The sequence below is a fragment of the Eleutherodactylus coqui genome, chromosome 3, assembly GCF_035609145.1.
Source record: "Eleutherodactylus coqui strain aEleCoq1 chromosome 3, aEleCoq1.hap1, whole genome shotgun sequence".
In the NCBI taxonomy this organism is placed as follows: Eukaryota; Metazoa; Chordata; class Amphibia; order Anura; family Eleutherodactylidae; genus Eleutherodactylus; species Eleutherodactylus coqui.
Window position 1 is genome coordinate 57,627,032 of NC_089839.1, and position 20,606 is coordinate 57,647,637.

At 45.0% G+C, this 20,606-nt stretch overlaps 1 protein-coding gene across 2 annotated transcripts in view; it reads right to left on the reverse strand.

Moving 5' to 3' along the window:
* The window catches only part of MACROD2 (mono-ADP ribosylhydrolase 2), a 1,963,046-nt gene that overhangs the window by 1,344,032 nt on the left and 598,408 nt on the right, over nt 1-20,606 (reverse strand). For both annotated transcript variants that reach the window (XM_066595626.1, XM_066595625.1), the window contains exon 4: nt 18,573-18,602. In XM_066595626.1, the coding sequence (XP_066451723.1) occupies nt 18,573-18,602 (30 nt within the window). The remainder of the gene's footprint in view (nt 1-18,572; nt 18,603-20,606) is intronic.

Genomic DNA, 20,606 nt, shown 5'->3' on the forward strand with positions numbered 1-20,606 from the left:
GCTATTAACTATTCTGTAAAAAGTTACTGAGGTGTCTATTCCTCAGATTTACTGCTATTACAGGACCCATGCACTTTAGGCTGCATCCGCATGGGCTACAAAATCTCGCTACAAAACATTGCTACAATGTGAAAGAACCCACTGAAAACCCATGGGCTTCACGTTATGATTTTGTAGCTAGATTTTGTAACCCGTGCAGATGCAGCCTGACTCAGGCATAGGCTGGGGTACATGGAGACTTTTTGTAGTGTGACTTTCCAATTCCAAATATTGATTGACAGCTGCAGTTCACAAGTGTGCATTCCAGTTGCATGCAGCTCACAGTATTCCCCTAGACTGCAGCTTTAAAGTTAAAGCTGAAAAGAGTTTCTGCAGAAAGTCACCTTATAGACCCAGCCTCATGAAATTAGACAACTTCAGCCAAAACGATCATGAATCTATAATAAGGGTCTAAGGATCTTTTAAGACGAACCGGTTATCGTTTGAATGAGCGAGTGACGGCACTGCTAGCTTGTTCATTCGTGCGGCCTGTTTAGACAGGCAGATGCATCAAGGGCGCGTTCAAATGAGAATTGTTCAGAATCATTCAGTCTTTTACAAATTGCAATATACGTGAATGAGAGGTACTGAACGAACACTGTTGAAACCAAATGATAACTTAATGAGCCAACAATGATTTTTATGCCTGCATAAATTGGAGAGATTAAGAGTGAGCGATTATCGTTCGGTCGCTGGCACTCGCTTAGACAACTTTCATTTTCAACTTTCGTTAGAATGATCATTCAAAAAAAATCTTCCAGTTTAAAAGCATCTTAAAAACGGCTCATAGGTCGGCTATCTTATAGTACTTCTGCTAGATCCAATAAGATGTAGGTCAATATTTTGCTGATTAGCAGTACAGAAATATTGCAGGTCATTATATCACTAATTAAGTCACCTAATGGCGAAGTAAAATATTTTTAGTTTAATAAAGGATTTTAAATGGTAAAATAAAACAAATAAGAAATTTTTTTTACCCATTATAAATGCCTTATTACGTCAAAAAAGAAAATGAAAAATAATTAAAATCTATAAAGTGCATATACAGTAAAATCTCTACTAGCATTGGCATCTACTATAGCGGATTTCGAATAAGGCCGTTTTTTTTAGCCAATATTTTGTCTCTAGTAACATTGGTTGCCTCTAATAACACCGGCATCTGCTGCCTAAAATGTGGGGTAGCTGAATAGCAAAACAGAATGGGTATTGTGTTGCTAATTATTTCTTTATTGTAATCGTATTTTCATTCTGTATGCTTCGATATTAATGTGGCAGTGAATAAAATATTTTTTGAACCATAACACCACCGGCGTGTGCTGGCCCACGTGACCTTGCTACTGAACCCACGTGATCTCTGGCTCGGCATCTCCTCCCCCTCCTGCTAATGCAACCCACCCTTCTCCATCATCGGCAATGGGTAATACACTAGCACAGTACAGTACTATACAATTGAACTCCAATGTAACAGCACAGAGAACACAGTGATAACGCTGAGGACAGATGATGCAGTAGATGTGACCTGCAGTCCTATGTAACACCACAGATAACACACAGCAACATGTTCAATAACATGTTAAATTTTCATTTATTCTTTACAGTAGTCTTTTATATTCATTATTATGGTTATTGTTTTTGGTATTAAAGACCAAATTCATTCTCCATTAAATGTGATTTGGTGTGTTTTTTGGAACGTGTAGAATGAATTAATTGGATTTACATTGATTCCTATTGAAATAACTACCTCGAGTAGCAAAAGTTTCAGGTAAAGACAATTGCTTTCGAACGGAAGACCAACGTTAGTAGAAGTTTTACTGCAATTGATATTGCCTCATGTGTAATGACCCAGACTGATATTAAATAAAAACAATGGCAGAATTCTTGTTTCCTGTTCATCCCATATCCCAAAAAATGATATTAATAAGTTCTGTATGCCCTAAATTTGTACAATATCAACTGATCCTGCAAATAGGCCCTCAAACTCCTTTATTGGCAGAAACATATTTTTAGAGTTTTCACTTTTATAGCAGCACAAAATCAATTTTAAAAAAATTATGCAAGAGTAGTAAAACATAAAAAACTGTACATTCGGTAGCACTATAATCATACTGACTCATCGAATAAAGTTGGCAGATTACTAAGGATGCACGGTGAATGGTGCAAAATTTATAAGAGTCTGTAGAAAACAAGCCCTCATGCAGTTCCATCAATGCAAAAATAAAGTTTTGGCACTTGGAAGAAGACAATGGGAAAATGCATGTTCCTTAGGCCAGGCTTATGCGAGTGTACAGTAAAACCTGCGTATTGCTGGATTTTTGCCTGCGCATGACTAGCATATTTTACACACTCATTCATGCGCAGGCTTCTTGTTTTTTTTTTTACTTTGAACTTATGTTTTCTAGCAACATGCGTAAAAAACAGCGTACATATGGAATGCAATTGGGTATGTACTGCATTCCGAACGCACCCATAGAAATTAGGGTTACACATACATAAAATTGAAGACGCGGCATATTTTTTTACGCAGGAAATATATGCAAGTTTAAATGGCTCAATGAATAGCAATGTACTTTCATTGACTCCATTTACCCCATATTATTCCCACATACATTGCACACGTAATACACAGTGATCGTACACGTGTGAGCCGAGCCTTAAAGAAATTCTGTCACTTGATTTTACCAGGTTAAGCTAACTGCATTAGAAGTTGTAGAAGAGGATAATGGTGCCTTTAACCCATTAACACCATAGGATGTACAGTTACGTCTTGCAGTGTCTGCGTATGTATGAAGAGAAATCATGTTTCTTACAGCCAGCACCTGTCGGTAACAGCTCCAATAAGCCATGTGGCTCCTTGGAGCTGTTAACCTTTTAAATGCTGCAGTAAATTCTGACATTTGCATTTAAATCTCCCAGCTGATGTTTCAGGGTCCCGTACGGCCCTCAGCTATGAGATTGCAGTGAGCCTTACGGGTGTCATAGCAGCCGGGGGGCTTTCAGGGCCCCAAGGCTGTCATAGTAGAATGCCTATCAAACCATGCCCGTGGGGTGGCTTGATAGAATGCCTGTCCGATCGCAGTATGATGTAATGCTATGGAATTGCATCATACTGCAGGAGCGATCAAAACATTGCAAGTTGTTGTCCCCTCTGGGGACTAACATAATAAAAAAAAAGGTATAAACAAGTTTTAAAAAGTTTTACTAATTCCTAAAAAAAATAGAAGGTAATAAAAGTTGAAAAAGAAAAAAAAAAGCTTTTGCCATATTTATAATAAAATAAAAATACATATTTGGTATTGCTGCAGCCATAAAAGTCTGATCTATCAAAATAATGCATTATTTACCGCACAATGAATGTCATCCGGAAAAAAAAAAAAAAAAGAATGCCAGAATTGCGTTTTTTTGGTCACTTTTTCGTCATGTAATAAAAAGGAATCGAAAAATCCTATGTCCTCTAGAACGGTACCAATGAAAACTACAGGATGTCCCGCAAAAAACAGAGCCCCTGAATACCTTGTTTAGCCGAAAGTAGGTCCTGCCCAGATAGTAAGGAGACTTAACTATTCCGTCTTTGATTATAACTAAGTGAGAGGAGCCTACAATCTTCAGCAGTAACTGCGATAGGAATTTGTGTCGCCTTCTGAGGAGCTTGTGTGGTAGGGTGCATCACAGGAATTATTCAGACTGGATTACTGATTAATTTGAGAACACATAAACCAAAGTAAAGCCCCATTTATGTGAGACGAATGTCGAGCAAACGATGCCCGTCACTCGTACCTGGATGTACTTGCTCCCATGCTGTCACACAGGAGCGAGTATCGCTAGCTCACAGCGGCGCAGCTGGAGATTTCACTTCTCGCTCTCCCCGCTCCTCTCCATTCACTTAACATAGCGGCCGTTCAGTATTGAATGGCTGCTGTTTACACTAAATGCTCATCGTTCAGGATTTTATGCAGCTTAAACGATAATCCTTAATGATGATCGTTCAGTGTAAATAGCAGCCAATCAGTACTGAATGGACGCTGTGTTAAGTGAATAGAGAGGGGCGGGGGAGAGCGAGGAGAAAAATCTCATCCAGCCACCTCGGTTCCCTACTGGCCGATCTGTCACAGAGTCAGCGATACTCGCTCCGGTGTGACAGCACGGGAGCGAGTACATGCGGAGAGGATGGTCGGGCATCGTTTGCCCAACAGTTGTCCCTTAAATCTGGGGTTTAAATCTGAGCAGGTCAGAATCAAGATCACATGACCATCTGAGGAGAACGAGGCCAGAAATGGTTAAAATATAAAACTTGGATTTCTTAAAGACAGAGAAGAAGGAAAAAAAGGAAAACAAATAGGCACATATGACCACCAACAGCTCATACCAGAATGTGTGTATATAGTCATTTTCCAACCATACAGCAAGGTGGCTCAGTGACTGGAACTCTTACTTTTAGGATTACGGCTAATTACAACAAATGGCAACACTTGAGTAGAGTTAGCATAGTCTCTCCATGTTTGTGCGGTTTCCTCTGAGTTCTCCAGTGTCTTCTCACAGTCTAAAAACCATACTGTTAACTTAATTGGCTTCTTATGAAACTAGCCCTAGTGTGTACAGGTCTGAGATAAGTAAATTATTTTGGGAGCCTGACTGAGTACAGGGATGGATGTGAATATTGATAATCTCTGTACAGCCCTGCAGAATATGTCAGTGTTATACAAGTAACATGAAATAGGGTGACTGCACAAGGGCGGAAATTCCACAGCAGAATTTCCTGCAAAATTTCCGGCCGTGCACGCTGCCATAGGATTATATTCGTTTATGCAATCCTATGCAGACGTGTAAAAACTCATGCCGTAAACAAATCATGGCATGTCCTATTTCTATGCAAACAAATTGCAGCATGTCCGAGGCTCACACAGAATCACCACCACTGATGCACTGGCTCTGCTCTGCGCATGTGCTGGCTGGGCGGCAGCCGGAACATAGCAGAGCGGAGGAGGAGACGAGCCGCTAGTCACTGCTGGGGCACGGGTTGCATCCCACTGCGAGAATTCTCGCAGCGAGATCCGACCCGGCTGTCTGCTAGAGCCCATAAAGTAAGCAAACAGCCACTTAATGCAGCTACCTGCTAGATTTTAGCTGATACAGTAACGTCAGTGTATGATCTGATCAGAGATAGATCTTGTTGTTTGGTCAGGAGGAACAGTTGTTTTTTTTTGTTTCCCTCTATAATCCTATATTTGATTTCATTTTATCTTCTTCAAGAACGCAAATATATTTGCAAAGTTTACTCCTCATTAAAATGTTATATGTCATTTTCCTTTGGGATTAGGCAGGCAGTCCCATGGGTACAACATTGGTACTTTCAAATGAAACTTCTGTCAGCTAGTTGCACACAGGAAAAGTTAAATAGGTCAGGTCTGTTTCCTGCACACGCTTACTTGATGGTGGAAAAATATTTCACAAATATGTTGCAGCAGTTTTGATCTCCTAAACATACTAATTAGTTGAATTAGAACAAGCCAGTATAAACCCACATAGCCCAGCAGCGTCAACACAGTAATTATGAACAGTTGGACAACAAACAGTCTCTATTATTTAAAACGCACCATCAGCGAGCAACCTCCTCTCAGTTCCACAATAACACTTTGGACGGCAGACGCCAAACCAACAAACAGATGTGCAGCCTCAATAATTGGCATCGGAAACTGTTATAAAATGTCTGGTTCCATTCAGGTCATAGCGAACAAATATAATTGCGGTTTTAGTAGAATCGGGAGCTCAGAGTGCTTCTATTTTTTGTTTCTGTAGCTCAACTGTAGTTCTTCTATTTGCCTAAAGTGATCTAAAAACACAATTGCCAAAAAATTATCTACATAATTATAGGTATCATCAAAGGTGATCGTCCTTTCAAAGATGATGCCCAATATGCATACTATATGGTGCAACGGAGACTCTGACCCAAAACGTCTAGGCTGAACAAAGACACTGATCCTCTCAAAGAGGTGGTCTTTTTGCTCGAGTACATGTGTGTTTGTTATCTATATAAAAATTTTTGTTGATTTTATTTAAAAAAACAACAAAAAAAACATTTTACACCATTACTGTGCTCGTACCCAATGGTAAATGGGGAAGAGCAGCATATCTATATTGAGTTTTACAACTAAGGAACTCAAAGCGGTTTTATAGCTTTATACCATTACTGACCTATCCTCAGGTAGCTCATCAATGTCAGGGCCCTTTTAGACGCGAGAATCTCACGATTCTCGTTTGCCCAAGTGAACTAGCTGGTGACATCACCAGCTCATTGGCGCTCAGGTATCCTGTTTAGACTGCTTGTTCAATTATCGTTCCGTGTTCTATCATTCAATGTTTCACATACAAATTTGAGTGCTTAAACTTCCCGACAAGTGAACGAGCTGCCCGACAAATGAACGCGCTGGCGCTGATTTTAATGCCAGCTGAAACTGAACGAGAAGCTCACGATTCTCGTTCATTGCCGCTCACTGGCTCGCGTTTGAACGATTTTCTGAGCAATAATCATTTTATGTAAACGCAGCATTAGATGTGTGAGAATTAGAGATGAGCGAACGTACTCGTCTGAGCTTGATATTCGTGCGAATATTAGGGTGTTCGGGATGCTCGTTACTCGTAACGAGCACCACGCGGTGTTCTGGTTACTTTCAGTTTCCTCTCTGAGACGTTAGCGCGCTTTTCTGGCCAATTGAAAGACAGGGAAGGCATTACAACTTCCCCCTGTGACGTTCAAGCCCTATACCATCCCCCCTGCTGTGAGTGGCTGGGGCGATCAGATGTCACCCGAGTATAAAAGTCGGCCCCTCCCGCGGCTCGGCTCAGATGCCGTGTGAGTTAGTGAGGGAAAGTGCTGTTCTATTGGAGTTGCTGTAGGGAGAGTGTTTGTAGTGAGTGTAGGCTTCAAGAACCCCAACGGTCCTTCTTAGGGCCACATCTACGTGTGTGCAGGCTGCCGTTAGCAGTGGAAAATTTTTTTTTTTCTTCTCAAAATCGGCAGTGCAGAGCATTGCACCCGGTATTAGGGACAGAAGTGGTGCTTAGGCAGGGAGAGTGTTAGGAGTAAGTGTAGCCTTCAAGAACCTCAACGGTCCTTTCTAGGGCCAAATTTAACCGTGTGCAGTACTGTGCTGGCTGCTGTTAGCAGTGTTGCATATTTTTTTTTTTTCAAAAAATCTTCTGTGCAGAGCATTGCACCCTCCATTGATACTACAGGGACAGAATTGTGTAGGCAGGGCCACAACACAGTTATTGTTCATTGAATATCCGCAGTGGGGCCTTCCCTTTGCAAAAAAGCGAAAAAAATTATATTTGGCCTGCCTGTGTCAGTCCTAAGGTCTCCGTGTACGTGTGTGCTGCGTGGAGAACGTACAAAAATCAAACGCAACCAGCTACGGTTTACTGCAGGCTTGCGCCATTGTCTTTCCTGACTGGCAAATACCTGCTCTGCCAGAGTTAATAACTCTGCTACACTAAAGTTGTGTGACACTTTTTCAGGGCCACACCACAGTTATTAAACGTATTGTTCATTGAATATCCGCAGTGGGGCCTTCCCTTTGCAAAAAAGCGAAAAAATTATATTTGGCCTGCAGGCTTGCGCCAATTTATTTCCTGCCTGGGAAATCAAATCACTGCTAATACAGCATGCTGAGGGGTAGGGGTAGGCCTAGAGGATGTGGACGCGGCCGAGGACGCGGAGGGCCAAGTGAGGGTGTGGGCACAGGCCGAGCTCCTGATCCAGGTGTGTCACAGCCGACTGCTGCGCGATTAGGAGAGAGGCACGTTTCTGGCGTCCCCACATTCATCGCCCAATTAATGGGTCCACGCGGGAGACCTTTATTAGAAAATGAGCAGTGTGAGCAGGTCCTGTCCTGGATGGCAGAAAGTGCTTCGAGCAAGCTATCATCCACCCAGAGTTCTGAGCCGTCCAGTGCTGCAAATCCGAATCCTCTGTCTGCTGCTCCTCCTTCCTCCCAGCCTCCTCACTCCACTACAATGACACATGCTCAGGAGCGGGAACACTCCCAGGAACTTTTCTCGGGCCCCTGCTCAGATTGGGCAGCAGTGGTTCCTCTACCACCAGAGGAGTTTATCGTCACTGATGCCCAACCATTGGAAAGTTCCCGGGGTCCGGGGGATGAGGCTGGGGACTTCCGGCAACTGTCTCAAGACCTTTCAGTGGGTGAGGAGGACGATGACGATGAGACACAGTTGTCTTGCAGTGAGGTAGTAGTAAGGGCAGTAAGTCCGAGGGAGCAGCGCACAGAGGATTCGGAGGAAGAGCAGCAGGACGATGAGGTGACTGACCCCACCTGGTGTGCAACGCCTACACAGGACAGGTCTTCAGAGGGGGAGGCACGGGCAGCAGCAGGGCAGGTTGCAAGAGGCAGTGCGGTGGCCAGGGGTAGAGGCAGGGCCAGACCGAATAATCCACCAAGTGTTTCCCAAAGCGCCCCCTCGCGCCATGCCACCCTGCAGAGGCCGAGGTGCTCTAAGGTCTGGCAGTTTTTCACAGAGACGCCTGATGACCGACGAACAGTGGTGTGCAACCTTTGTCGCGCCAAGATCAGCCGGGGAGCCACCACCAACAGCCTGACCACCACCAGCATGCGCAGACATATGATGGCCAAGCACCCCACAAGGTGGGACGAAGGCCGTTCACCGCCTCCGGTTTGCACCGCTGCCTCTCCCCCTGTGCCCCAACCTGCCACTGAGATACAACCCCCCTCTCAGGACACAGGCACGACCGTCTCATGGCCTGCACCCACACCCTCACCTCCGCTGTCCTCGGCCCAATCCAGCAATGTCTCGCACCGCACCGTCCAGCCGTCGCTAGCGCAACTGTTGGAGCGCAAGCACGCCGCCACGCACCCGCACGCTCAATCGTTAACCGTCCACATAGCCAAATTTATCAGCCTTGAGATGCTGCCGTATAGGGTTGTGGAAACAGAGTCCTTCAAAGCTATGATGGCGGCGGCGGCCCCGCGCTACTCAGTTCCCAGTCACCACTACTTTTCCCGATGTGCCGTCCCAGCCCTGCACGACCACGTCTCCGGCAACATTGTACGCGCCCTCACCAATGCGGTTAGTGGCAAGGTCCACTTAACTACGAACACGTGGACAAGCACAGGCGGGCAGGGCCACTACATCTCCCTGACGGCACATTGGGTGAATTTAGTGGAGGCTGGGACAGAGTCAGAGCCTGGGACCGCTCACGTCCTACCCACCCCCAGAATTGCGGGCCCCAGCTCGGTGGTGGTATGTTCGGCGGTGTATGCTTCTTCCACTAAAGCACCCTCCTCCTCCTCCTCCTCCTCAACCTCTGTCTCGCAATCTACATGTGTCAGCAGCAGCAGGACGTCGCCAGCAGTCGGTGTCGCGCGGCGTGGCAGCACAGCGGTGGGCAAGCGTCAGCAGGCCGTGCTGAAACTACTCAGCTTAGGAGATAGGAGGCACACGGCCCACGAACTGCTGCAGGGTCTGACAGAGCAGACCGACCGTTGGCTTGCGCCGCTGAGCCTCCAACCGGGCATGGTCGTGTGTGACAACGGCCGTAACCTGGTGGCGGCTCTGCAGCTCGGCAGCCTCACGCACGTGCCATGCCTGGCCCACGTCTTTAATTTGGTGGTTCAGCGCTTTCTGAAAAGCTACCCACGCTTGTCAGACCTGCTCGTAAAAGTGCGCACATTTCCGCAAGTCCCACACGGACGCTGCCACCCTGCGCACCCTGCAACATCGGTTTAATCTGCCAGTGCACCGACTGCTGTGCGACGTGCCCACACGGTGGAACTCTACGCTCCACATGTTGGCTAGGCTCTATGAGCAGCGTAGAGCTATAGTGGAATACCAACTCCAACATGGGCGGCGCAGTGGGAGTCAGCCTCCTCAATTCTTTTCAGACGAGTGGGCCTGGTTGGCAGACATCTGCCAGGTCCTTCGAAACTTTGAGCAGTCTACGCAGGTGGTGAGCGGCGATGCTGCAATCATTAGCGTGACCATTCCTCTGCTATGCATCTTGAGAACTTCCCTGCAAACCATAAAGGCAGCCGCTTTGCACTCGGAAACCGAGCCGGGGGAAGACAGTATGTCGCTGGATAGTCAGAGCACCCTCCTGTCTATATCTCAGCGTGTTCAGGAGGAGGAGGAGGAGCATGAGGAGGATGAGGAGGAGGGGGAAGAGACAGCTTGGCCCACTGCTGACCGTACCCATGCTGCTTGCCTGTCATCATTTCAGCGTGTATGGCCTGAGGAGGAGGAGGAGGATCCTGAAAGTGATCTTCCTAGTGCGGACAGCCATGTGTTGCGTACAGGTACCCTGGCACACATGGCTGACTTCATGTTAGGGTGCCTTTCTCGTGACCCTTGCATTCAACGCATTCTGGCCACTACGGATTACTGGGTGTACACACTGCTCGACCCACGCTATAAGGAGAACCTTCCCACTCTCATTCCCGAAGAGGAAAGGGGTTCGAGAGTGTTGCTATACCACAGGACCCTGGCGGACAAGCTGATGGTAAAATTCCCATCCGACAGCGGTAGTGGCAGAAGGCGCAGTTCCGAGGGCCAGGTAGCAGGGGAGGTGCGTAGATCGAGCAGCATGTACAGCCCAGGCAGTGCAACAGTCTTTAAGGACCTGGCCAGCTTTATGGCTCCCCAGCAAGACTGTGTCACCGCTCCCCAGTCAAGGCTGAGTCGGCGGGAGCACTGTAAAAGGATGGTGAGGGAGTACGTAGCCGATCGCACGACCATCCTCGGTGACGCCTCTGCCCCCTACAACTACTGGGTGTCGAAGCTGGACACGTGGCCTGAACTAGCGCTGTATGCCCTGGAGGTGCTTGCTTGTCCTGCGGCTGGCGTCTTGTCGGAGAGGGTGTTTAGTGCGGCTGGGGGAATCATCACAGATAAGCGTACCCGCCTGTCAACCGACAGTGCCGACAGGCTAACACTCATCAAGATGAACAAAGCCTGGATTTCCCCAGACTTCTCTTCTCCACCAGCGGACAGCAGCGATACGTAAGCAATACGTAGGCTGCACCCGCGGATGGAAGCTACGTTCTCTCTCACCATCCAAAACGGGGACATTTCTGCTTCATCAATCTGTGTCTAATATTCCTCCTCCTCCTCCTGCTCCTCCTCCTGAAACCTCACGTAATCACGCTGAACGGGCAATTTTTCTTAGGGCCACAAGGCTCACTCATAATTTTTCTAAACAATTTTTATATGCTTCAATGCTCTTAAAAGCGTTGAAACTTTAACTTGAACCAATTTTTCGGTAAACTGGGCTGCCTACAGGCCTAGTTACCACTTAAGCCACATTAACCAAAGCGATTAATGGGTTTCACCTGCCCTCTTGGTTGGGCATGGCCAATTTTTTTGATGTACATTAGTACTGTTGATTCAGCAATTTTTGTGGGCCCTCGCCTACAGTGTAATCAAATGAATTTTTAGCCCACCTGCATTACAGCTGACGTTACATCCGCTGTGTTGGGCAATGCAATGGGATATTTTTGTGTACCGCCGGTGGGTTCCAGGGAGCCACCCATGCTGTAGGTGCACACGGAGTCTAACCTACATGTGTCCACTTGTAAAGAACCCCAGTCAGACTGGGGCATGCAGTGTGGGCCGAAGCCCACCTGTATTAAGCACAACATTACTACCTCAGCTGTGTTGGGCAATGCAATGGGATATTTCTATGTACCGACGGTGGCTTCCTGGCACCCACCCATGCTGTGGGTCCACAGGGAATTATAAATGCATCTGTGTCCACTTGTAAAGAACCCCAGTCTGACTGGGGCATGCAGTGTGGGCCGAAGCCCACCTGCATTAAGCACGACATTACTACCTCAGCTGTGTTGGGCAATGCAATGGGATATTTTTGTGTATCGCCGGTGGGTTCCAGGGAGCCACCCATGCTGTCGGTCGACAGGGACTTCACAATAGGGAGTTGTACCTGCCTGTGTCTATGAATTAAAAAGCCCGGTCTGACTGGGGCATGCAGAGACACCTTGACAGAATGAATAGTGTGTGGCACATAGGTTCCCCATTGCTATGCCCACGTGTGCAGCTCCTGATGGCGGTGGCACAGGATTCTATTTCTCATTGCTTCTGTACAGCATTGTGGGCTATCGCCCCGCCCCTTTTAAAGAGGGTCGCTGCCTAGCCGTGCCAACCCTCTGCAGTGTGTGCCTGCGGTTCCTCCTCATGGCAGACGCACTTCTAAATAGACATGAGGGTGGTGTGGCATGAGGGCAGCTGAAGGCTGCGCAGGGACAGTTTGTTGTGTGCTGTGGACACTGCGTCCTGCGGGGGGGGGGGGGGTTGGGCAGCATGTAACCCAGGAGAAGTGGCAGTGGAGTGTCATCCAGGCAGTGATTGTGCTTTGTTGTAGGTAGTGTGGTGCTTAGCTAAGGTATGCGATGCTAATGAGGGCTTTTCAGAAGTAAAAGTTGTTGGGAGGGGGGGGGGGGGGCACTCTTGCCGGTATTGTGGCTTAATAGTGGGACCTGTGAACTTGAGATGCAGCCCAACATGTAGCCCCTCGCCTGCCCTATCCGTTGCTGTGTCGTTCCCATCACTTTCTTGAATTGCCCAGATTTTCACACATGAAAACCTTAGCGAGCATCGGCGAAATACAAAAATGCTCGGGTCGCCCATTGACTTCAATGGGGTTCGTTATTTGAAACGAACCCTCGAGCATCGCGAAAAGTTCGTTCCGAGTAACGAGCACCCGAGCATTTTGGTGCTCGCTCATCTCTAGTGAGAATCCAACACCCGATTCCTCTGTCAACTAGCTGTTGGAGCCACAGTGTACTGCAAGAACAACACCACTGTCCACAGTGCAGTGGTCCAGAATGGTACTATAGCTGTCTAGCACTGAAGTAATCTGCTATGGGTGACCTATCTTGAGAAGGTGGACATCATGGTGGCTCAGTGGTTAGCACTGTTGCCTTGTAGAGCTGGGGTCCTGGGTTCACATTTGACCTGTATGGATTGTTCTCCCTGTGTTTCTGTGGGTTTCCTCTGCGTATTCCGTTTTCTTTCTACACCGAAAGAACATATTACAACATGAATCTAGATTGTGGGTCCCACTGTAAGTGCCATAGAAAAGAGTAGGTGGAGGCAAAATGACTGAAGAACATAATGGGATTAAAATAGGACTGGTAATAAAGTAGTTGACACTATTCATTGCAAGGCTTTTGGTTCTAAGCAAGGTTGCTTTTAGGGACCTGTCACATGGGATGTCCCTGAATTCCACACCAAAATCCACATTGCTAACTGTTGATTTTGATGCGGAATTACAAGCAGGATTCTGCTATTTTCAATTCTGCACCAAAATCCATGCATTAGCAATGTGGATTGTGGGACTGAATATACTGCAGGAGAGCATATTCCACTACACTGTTGCAGAACACTCCATCCAGTGTGAAAGGTCCCTTGGAGCAAGGAACACATATAAAAGGTTTGCCTGGATGTAGCAGATGGGACCACATCTTGACCAAAATGTGCGCTAAGAACCATGCATTTTTATGCAGTTTGAAGAAAATTGCCCAACTGTTTCTACTGATATTAAATGTGTATGCAGCGTGTGATTCTGTATTGGTCACAGCCATGGCTTATGTGCACCCTCATATTTCATTTATTTGTTGGAAGTCCCATCCTTTTTTTGTTGTTGCATTTACCTTCGTTGTGCATTCCATTCACCCGTCTGTCCCAAGTGCTTCAGTGAGAGTATATAGCCAGATATCCAGCTTTTCCATTCATTTGGAGCCTTTTGGCTTGAAGGGTTGTACTTTTTAAAGTCAGAAACTAATCCAATAAGGTTTGCCTAGATATGGAGGATGAACCCGCATTCTACTGATAGAATATGTGTATGAGTGCTGTATTGTGCATTTCGTTTATTGCCTTGGCTCAAAAACATGAGTATATCACAACTGTCCCATTGAGAATGGTGAGAAGATCCAGGTTAAATGGTGGAATTGCATAAAGGCCCATTTACACTGAAAGATGATCGCTCAAAAATCGCTCTAACGACAGTTTGAGTGACAGCTTTGACCGACCATTTTTGCATAAACTTTTAGGTAGCTAATTAGATACTTAGGATTTAAATGCAGGCAGAGCGGAATACCGTTGACAGCTCTGGGAACAGCAGCTGCTTTGTATATGCAAACAGCTGCTTTGTTCTCAGAGCTGTGAGCTCATATCCCGCTGAGCTGATAGTGCTGAGAACCTCAGGAGCTGCTTTGTTCTCAGAGCTATCACTGAGAGTTCTGTGCGGGATACTAGCTGAAAGAATACTATCAGCTGGTATCCCGCTGAGAACTCAGCACTGATCAGGCTCATTGCTGACTTTAAGCTTGCTAAAAGTCAATAATGAACGAATAGTGCACGAACAGTGCACGATGGCCGCCCGTTTAGACACAACGATTATCGCTCAAAAGATGGCTTTTGAGCCAATTGTGAGCGATAATCTGTGTCTAAATGGGCCTTTAGCCCTAGCCAGGTCACCCAGTGTTTTATGCTAAAGCAGCTAAATTATTCAAGGGCACATTCACATAGTTCTCCTGCATCATCGAGAATATACAGTATGTCTAAGAATGTAATCCTGTCTTCCATGACTGACTCGTGTTTCATGAAAATTGAAAAAAAAAATAGAAGAGAATAGGAGAATAAACACCCATTTCAGCTGGAGACGATCGACCAGGCTGTACAGGAAAGTATTCTATTTTTTTAGGTTGTAGGTTGAAATAACTAGGAAATGGAATATTGTAATAGATCACTGTAAGGAGAGGTTTGAAGGCGGGTGACTGGGCTCGAAAAATAACCAAAAAAACAGAGAAAGCAATTTAAATCTTGCCAAGTGTCACAGAACATTTCAATTTCTTAAACTGTTACGTCAAGTCTAACAATGACCCTAACACTAGTCTTCCAAAAGGCACCTCAAATAACAAAGAGACTTATTGTGCACGCAACAGAGCTACGGAAAACGTAAAAGCAATAGGGATTCTTCATGAAATAAAATATAATCCAGTTCTTGTTTAAAGAGCCAGTTTCCATCAATAGGTAATAAATCAAGGTTATGTTCTGCGCTCTAGATGTTCTACAGCACATAACACCCATAACTGTGTAACTTTCATTACTTGGCTAAATTTATATTATTAAAACTCATCAGCATGCCGAACGCCCGTCCGGCACCAGATTACAGTAAATGTGTGATAATCCAGTAAATCTGTGGCCGGTGTTGTACTGGAACAAGCAATTACTACTGATTAAATGGATTTTTCTAAACATTACATTGTTTTTAATGAAATAAAAACTACCAAGAACAGCGAACAGTCACGCAACTTTCTTTCACTCAGCAGAACCCAGTATCTGTTTTACATGGATTATCGCCTTTCAATACAAAATCTGCTGTGGGTTTTGGTGCTGATTCGTCTCAAAACCTGCATGTTTTGCACTTGGAAAGGTGAAATCTGCACTGAAAGCCTGCAACATAAATGCTGTGGATTTAAAATCCATGCAGCAGGTCCACTTACACGTACAGATTCCACTGCCACATCCTCAGCGGAATCCACCCATGCCAGCAAAAAAGGGGGAAGAAAAACATTTCCTACCTGTCCAGATCCAGCACGGGTCTCCTTCGTGCCATCTGGGGGGGATGCGTCCTGACCTGCCAGCCACATGCACAGTGCAAGTTTTAAAAAAAAATCTCCTGCTGTCCCGCGTATCTGCGGCACATCCACAGTGACAGCTGTGGCTGTGCCGCAGATCTGACGGCTTCCATTGGCCTCAATGGAAGCCATCTCGCGGGATCCGCGGAAAAATTGGGCATACTGCGATTTCTTCCTGCACGTGTGATCCGCACGCTGGTAAAATAATCACATCCGCATGCTCTAAATTGTTTTGCGGATGCTAATGCATCCCTATGGGCGGCCAGAGCTGCGGATTTCCCGCACGGATTCTATAATTAATAATCGCGGATATTTGGCCTTGCACTATAGATTTTGTTGCAGAGAGTTGATGAGATTCCTTGAAATCATGTCCACATTGCTTGTACTTTAAAATGCTGTAGATTTTCCACAAATTGCCCTCCCAGCCAGAAACTTGAATGTAGGACAGCCTGTAAACCAAGTATGAGGCTTTCTGAATACATGAGAAGGAAAACAATGCAAAAACCCCAGAACAAACAGATAAACTAATCATTTTATCCAGCAGGACTTAGTAAAATATGCCTACATTGATTTTTCCATGCCCATTTTATAGATTACTAGTGGTAAATTGGCAATATTTATGGATAACACTTTAAAGGGGCTATCACTTGCCAGCTTTATATAGCTGATTCACAGTACTATGAGTGAACACGCTTGGGAAATCTCCATACATATACACCATTGCACTCATAGATTTTGATTGCCCCATAAAAATAATCAGCTTTGGGGTGCTTCTCACATGGGCGAGAAAGTCGTGCAATTTTCTTTCGATGCGACAGTGCTTCAAAATCGCATGTATGTGAAGCCAATGCTTTCCAGTGAGTTCCTTCACATTCGCAATATAGCAGTCTACAAAACATTGCTAGAGAAAAAAATTGTGGTTTGTTTAATAGTGTGAAGATTTGCAATGTTTTTTAGCCCATGTTTCGCTGTGGACTCTTCCTTTCTGTTGCATCCGTGTTTTCGTGCAATGCAATGCAACTTTTACAGTAGGAGGTCCTACTGTAAAAGCCCTAAAATAAGGCCTAACTGCATTAAAAAAACAACAAAAAACAGGTCAGGCAGTCAGGTCCGCCGCAAACCTTCTCTGCAGCTCTGGCAGACTAGCTTGTAGTTTTCAGCAAGTGCTTCATAGTCAGAGGTTCAAAGTCCCTGCCTCCAGGAAGCACTGGCTGTGATTGGCTGAGCCACGGCGCTTAAGAATCTATCACTGCCGCACTCGATGAACCAATCACAGCCATTTTCTTGGTAGGGCTTATATTTCAAGCCCCCCCCCCCCCCCCAAAAAAAAAATCCTGGCAAAAGAGCGTTACAAAGTCGTGTGACAAAAACACCTGATATTGCTGCGAGAAAACGCAGCTATATTGCACATAACACAGATGTGATATTGCTGCGATATCGCTGTCGCCCATGTAAAAGAGGCCTGAAACCGCAGGTGAACTACACAGTGAGTGTTGAAATGTTATTTCTGACACAAGAAAAATAAAGCATTGTAAGGGTTTAAAATGTAATCCTAAGGCAGCATGCACACGGGCGGGTTGGAATCCGCAAGCAGGAGCCCACTGTGGAATCAGACCCTGTGCGAAGCCGTAATCTGTGCATACCTGTATTTTCTTCTTTTTCTCTGTACTGCGGATGGTCCATGCGGCTCGCCTTTGGACATGTGCATTACATATTTTTTTTACTCCTCCTTTTCCCACGGAACCCGCGACCCATCTGCAATGTCAATTGCAGATGGGCCGCGGGTCGGACAGCTTCCATTGACTTCAATGGAGGCCATCCGTGCAGGAACCTCAGTGTTGTAGTAAGAATAATATAAATGTATTTCTAAAATCAGCCTAGGCAAATATATATATTATATATATGCATATATCCACCTTCATGGAAAATAGCTAGCAGTGAAATGGTTAACTGGTTCAATACTGTACAATACTGCTACACAGTTCTGTAGACAGTGTTAAGTCTTGAGATGTGTTTCTTATGAGAAAGACCTGCGGTGCCCACTGCTCATAAGGAAGGGGGGGGGGGCGGTGCTCCTTATCTTCTCCCTTGAATTCTGATTAGGAATATTAATAAAGTCTATGCTACTTGGGTATATAGGAATTGCATGTTCACAGCAACATACACCAGGGACGTAAACATATGTTAATCATCAGCTTCATTACATACTACGTCAATCATGAGTGGTTATGATGTTGGGAGGGGCATGCATGTAATTGGAGCGTCATATGCATTATAACTGTATTCTACTTCCTTTCAATAAACCAGAAGGGTATGGGGGCTGACTGATAGCTTCCGTGAGTTCAAATACATATATTCCTGCATGAAGCTTCTCATTATAACCAATCTGGAGCAAACCAGTGAAATCTTCTGGAATATGATTATTCCCATAACATCAGTAAAATGGAGTATGCTGCGATTTTGTATCTGCGAGCGGAAACCGCAATTGGTTTCTGCTCGTGTACATAAAAAAAATCATTTTTCCATAGCATGCTATGGACGGTTATTGCTGCGAAATCCGGAGGCGGACGTACGCTTTGGGTTCCACAGCAAAAATCCGCCCGTTTGCATGAGGCCTAAAACAGGGTGAGCCATATATGCTTTGTCTCCATTCTAGCTAAAAGACTAAACCTGACAACCCCTTTAAGCATTTAATTCTTGCAGTAAAAAAAGTTAAAAATGGTGCCCTCTGGTTCACATATTTTATATGCTGTGTGCAGCCCCACACTTTCCATTGCATATGATACATAATCACATGTAGAGCAGAATTAGCACTTGCACAATATATACATAAAAAATGAGGAGACTTACCTCCCCCGCCACCCAGAAGACTTGAATTTGCTGAAAAAGGAAAACAAAATAACACCGAGTTACAATTGTATTCTAATTAGTTTGTTAATAAATTAAACTTTCATGTGTAATATAAACTGCGTTGATCATTGCAGGATGATGCACTTCATGTGAGTTCATACACATGGGTTTTTCACAGACTTTATGTTCCCACCAGAGATTTTTATTTTAACTGAACCTAAATTATTTTCACAGCCTATGCATCAACAGTTTCATACCACACTTCAGATGATGAATCTTAAAGTATTTAATTAAAATGCTGTCAAGATATAACATTTTCACAGCACAACGTCTACTGAAAAAATCTCACATTATCTAAATACCATCCCTACGTGTTCTTTGAAGACATTTCATTTGCAATGAGATTGGAAGGCTTGGTAGTAGAAAGCAGAAAACAGGATTAATTAACTATGACAAAGAAAGAAGAAACACTTTCAATTTAAGATCTGTACCGGAAAGAAAGCACCTACGCAAGCTGACTTACTCAACCTTGAGAGGTACTTTGCTGCTCAATGGCACAGTTATTGGAAAGAGATGCTTAAAACCGCAGTGCGCAGCTAGAATTCATTTTAAATCACATATCAGTTTTAATCTCAAGTGGAACATTCAGAACTGTAGTTATGCTTTCCTGCACCTGGGGCAAAAATTCAGCGAGGTGAAACACTCCCTCCCCTTCTCCAGTCCATGTACCCAAATGCACCTAAAAGCTTTGGATGCTCCATCTATAAATCACATCAAACGTTACCCCAGACACTCAGCCGATTGCCCCTGGCCACGTGTATGGGCTTATGTAAAGCTATGCAGCCCCTCAGTCGCCATGTCCATAGGGGCCAGATGGCAGCGGTGACATGGACGCTTTTTCAGCTGTCCACAGAATATATCCTTTTTTGTGCAGACACCAAGTGCATTCTGCACATATTCAGATACAATCAGAAATGCAGATTTACTACTGCAAATTCACCAGTTTTTTCACAAATTGCACCTAAAATACTTTGCACCATATTTCTGATGCATTTTAGACTCTTTTGGACACATTTTCCAACACGTCTAACAAAGGGGCATGGTGTCATGGAAAGTGAGTGGGCCTAAGGCCCCCTGTCCACGGGCGTTGCGGGAGCAGGAGTCAGCAGACTGTTCTCCACAGGTAAGCCTATCTGACAGATAGGCTGACCGCTGATTATCGGGGCAATTCGCAGCATGCTGCGGATTGCCGTCCGCGAGCGGAGAATCGCAATGATTCCTTGCTCGTGAACAGGGGGCCGGTGCTTCCCCGCTGTGGACAGGGGGCCTAAATGTGGCAAAAATGCATCAAATTGCACTAAAACTTTGCCATACTTTTGGCGTTTTGGCATAATCTTTGGACTGTCTAGACTAGACAATCCAAAGGTACACCAGTTTTATCATTCATAGAGTCAAGCGTAATAAATCTGACTCATTTAAAGACTGTCTACTATAGGTTTTCACTGCCTATAAGACAATATTAGTACAACTGCCCCGTTATCTCATGTAACTTCACATGCACCGAGCACATTCATGCACTGCCAAGTTCCTGTACAGATGACAACGGGCCCAGGGACAGCTGAAAAATCACTCACATGGGTAAATCATGTGACACATGAATACATCTAGGTGACACAGTAAACAATTTACGTTAACTCAGGATTGTTTCCTTATAAAATGTAACATAAATAGTCTCGGCAGTAACACAACCACTCTATCGTTTCTTTCTCCTATACTTATTATTGTCCCCCCACTGTGCAATGTACTTCGGATGACCTGCCACGAGGAGTTGGGAACGGGAAGTGACAATTACTCTGACAGCATTTCTGGTTTTGGAAAAGAACTTATTTTTTTTATGAAGCCCATTCAGTCGTCGACTACAGTTTTTATTTCACTGTTTTAGCACTAGTTACTATAACACGGAGAATTGGATTACATTTTGATTTGAAGGAGGTTTTTTAATCTAAAAGCAGGCCTATCTGCATTAAAACAAAC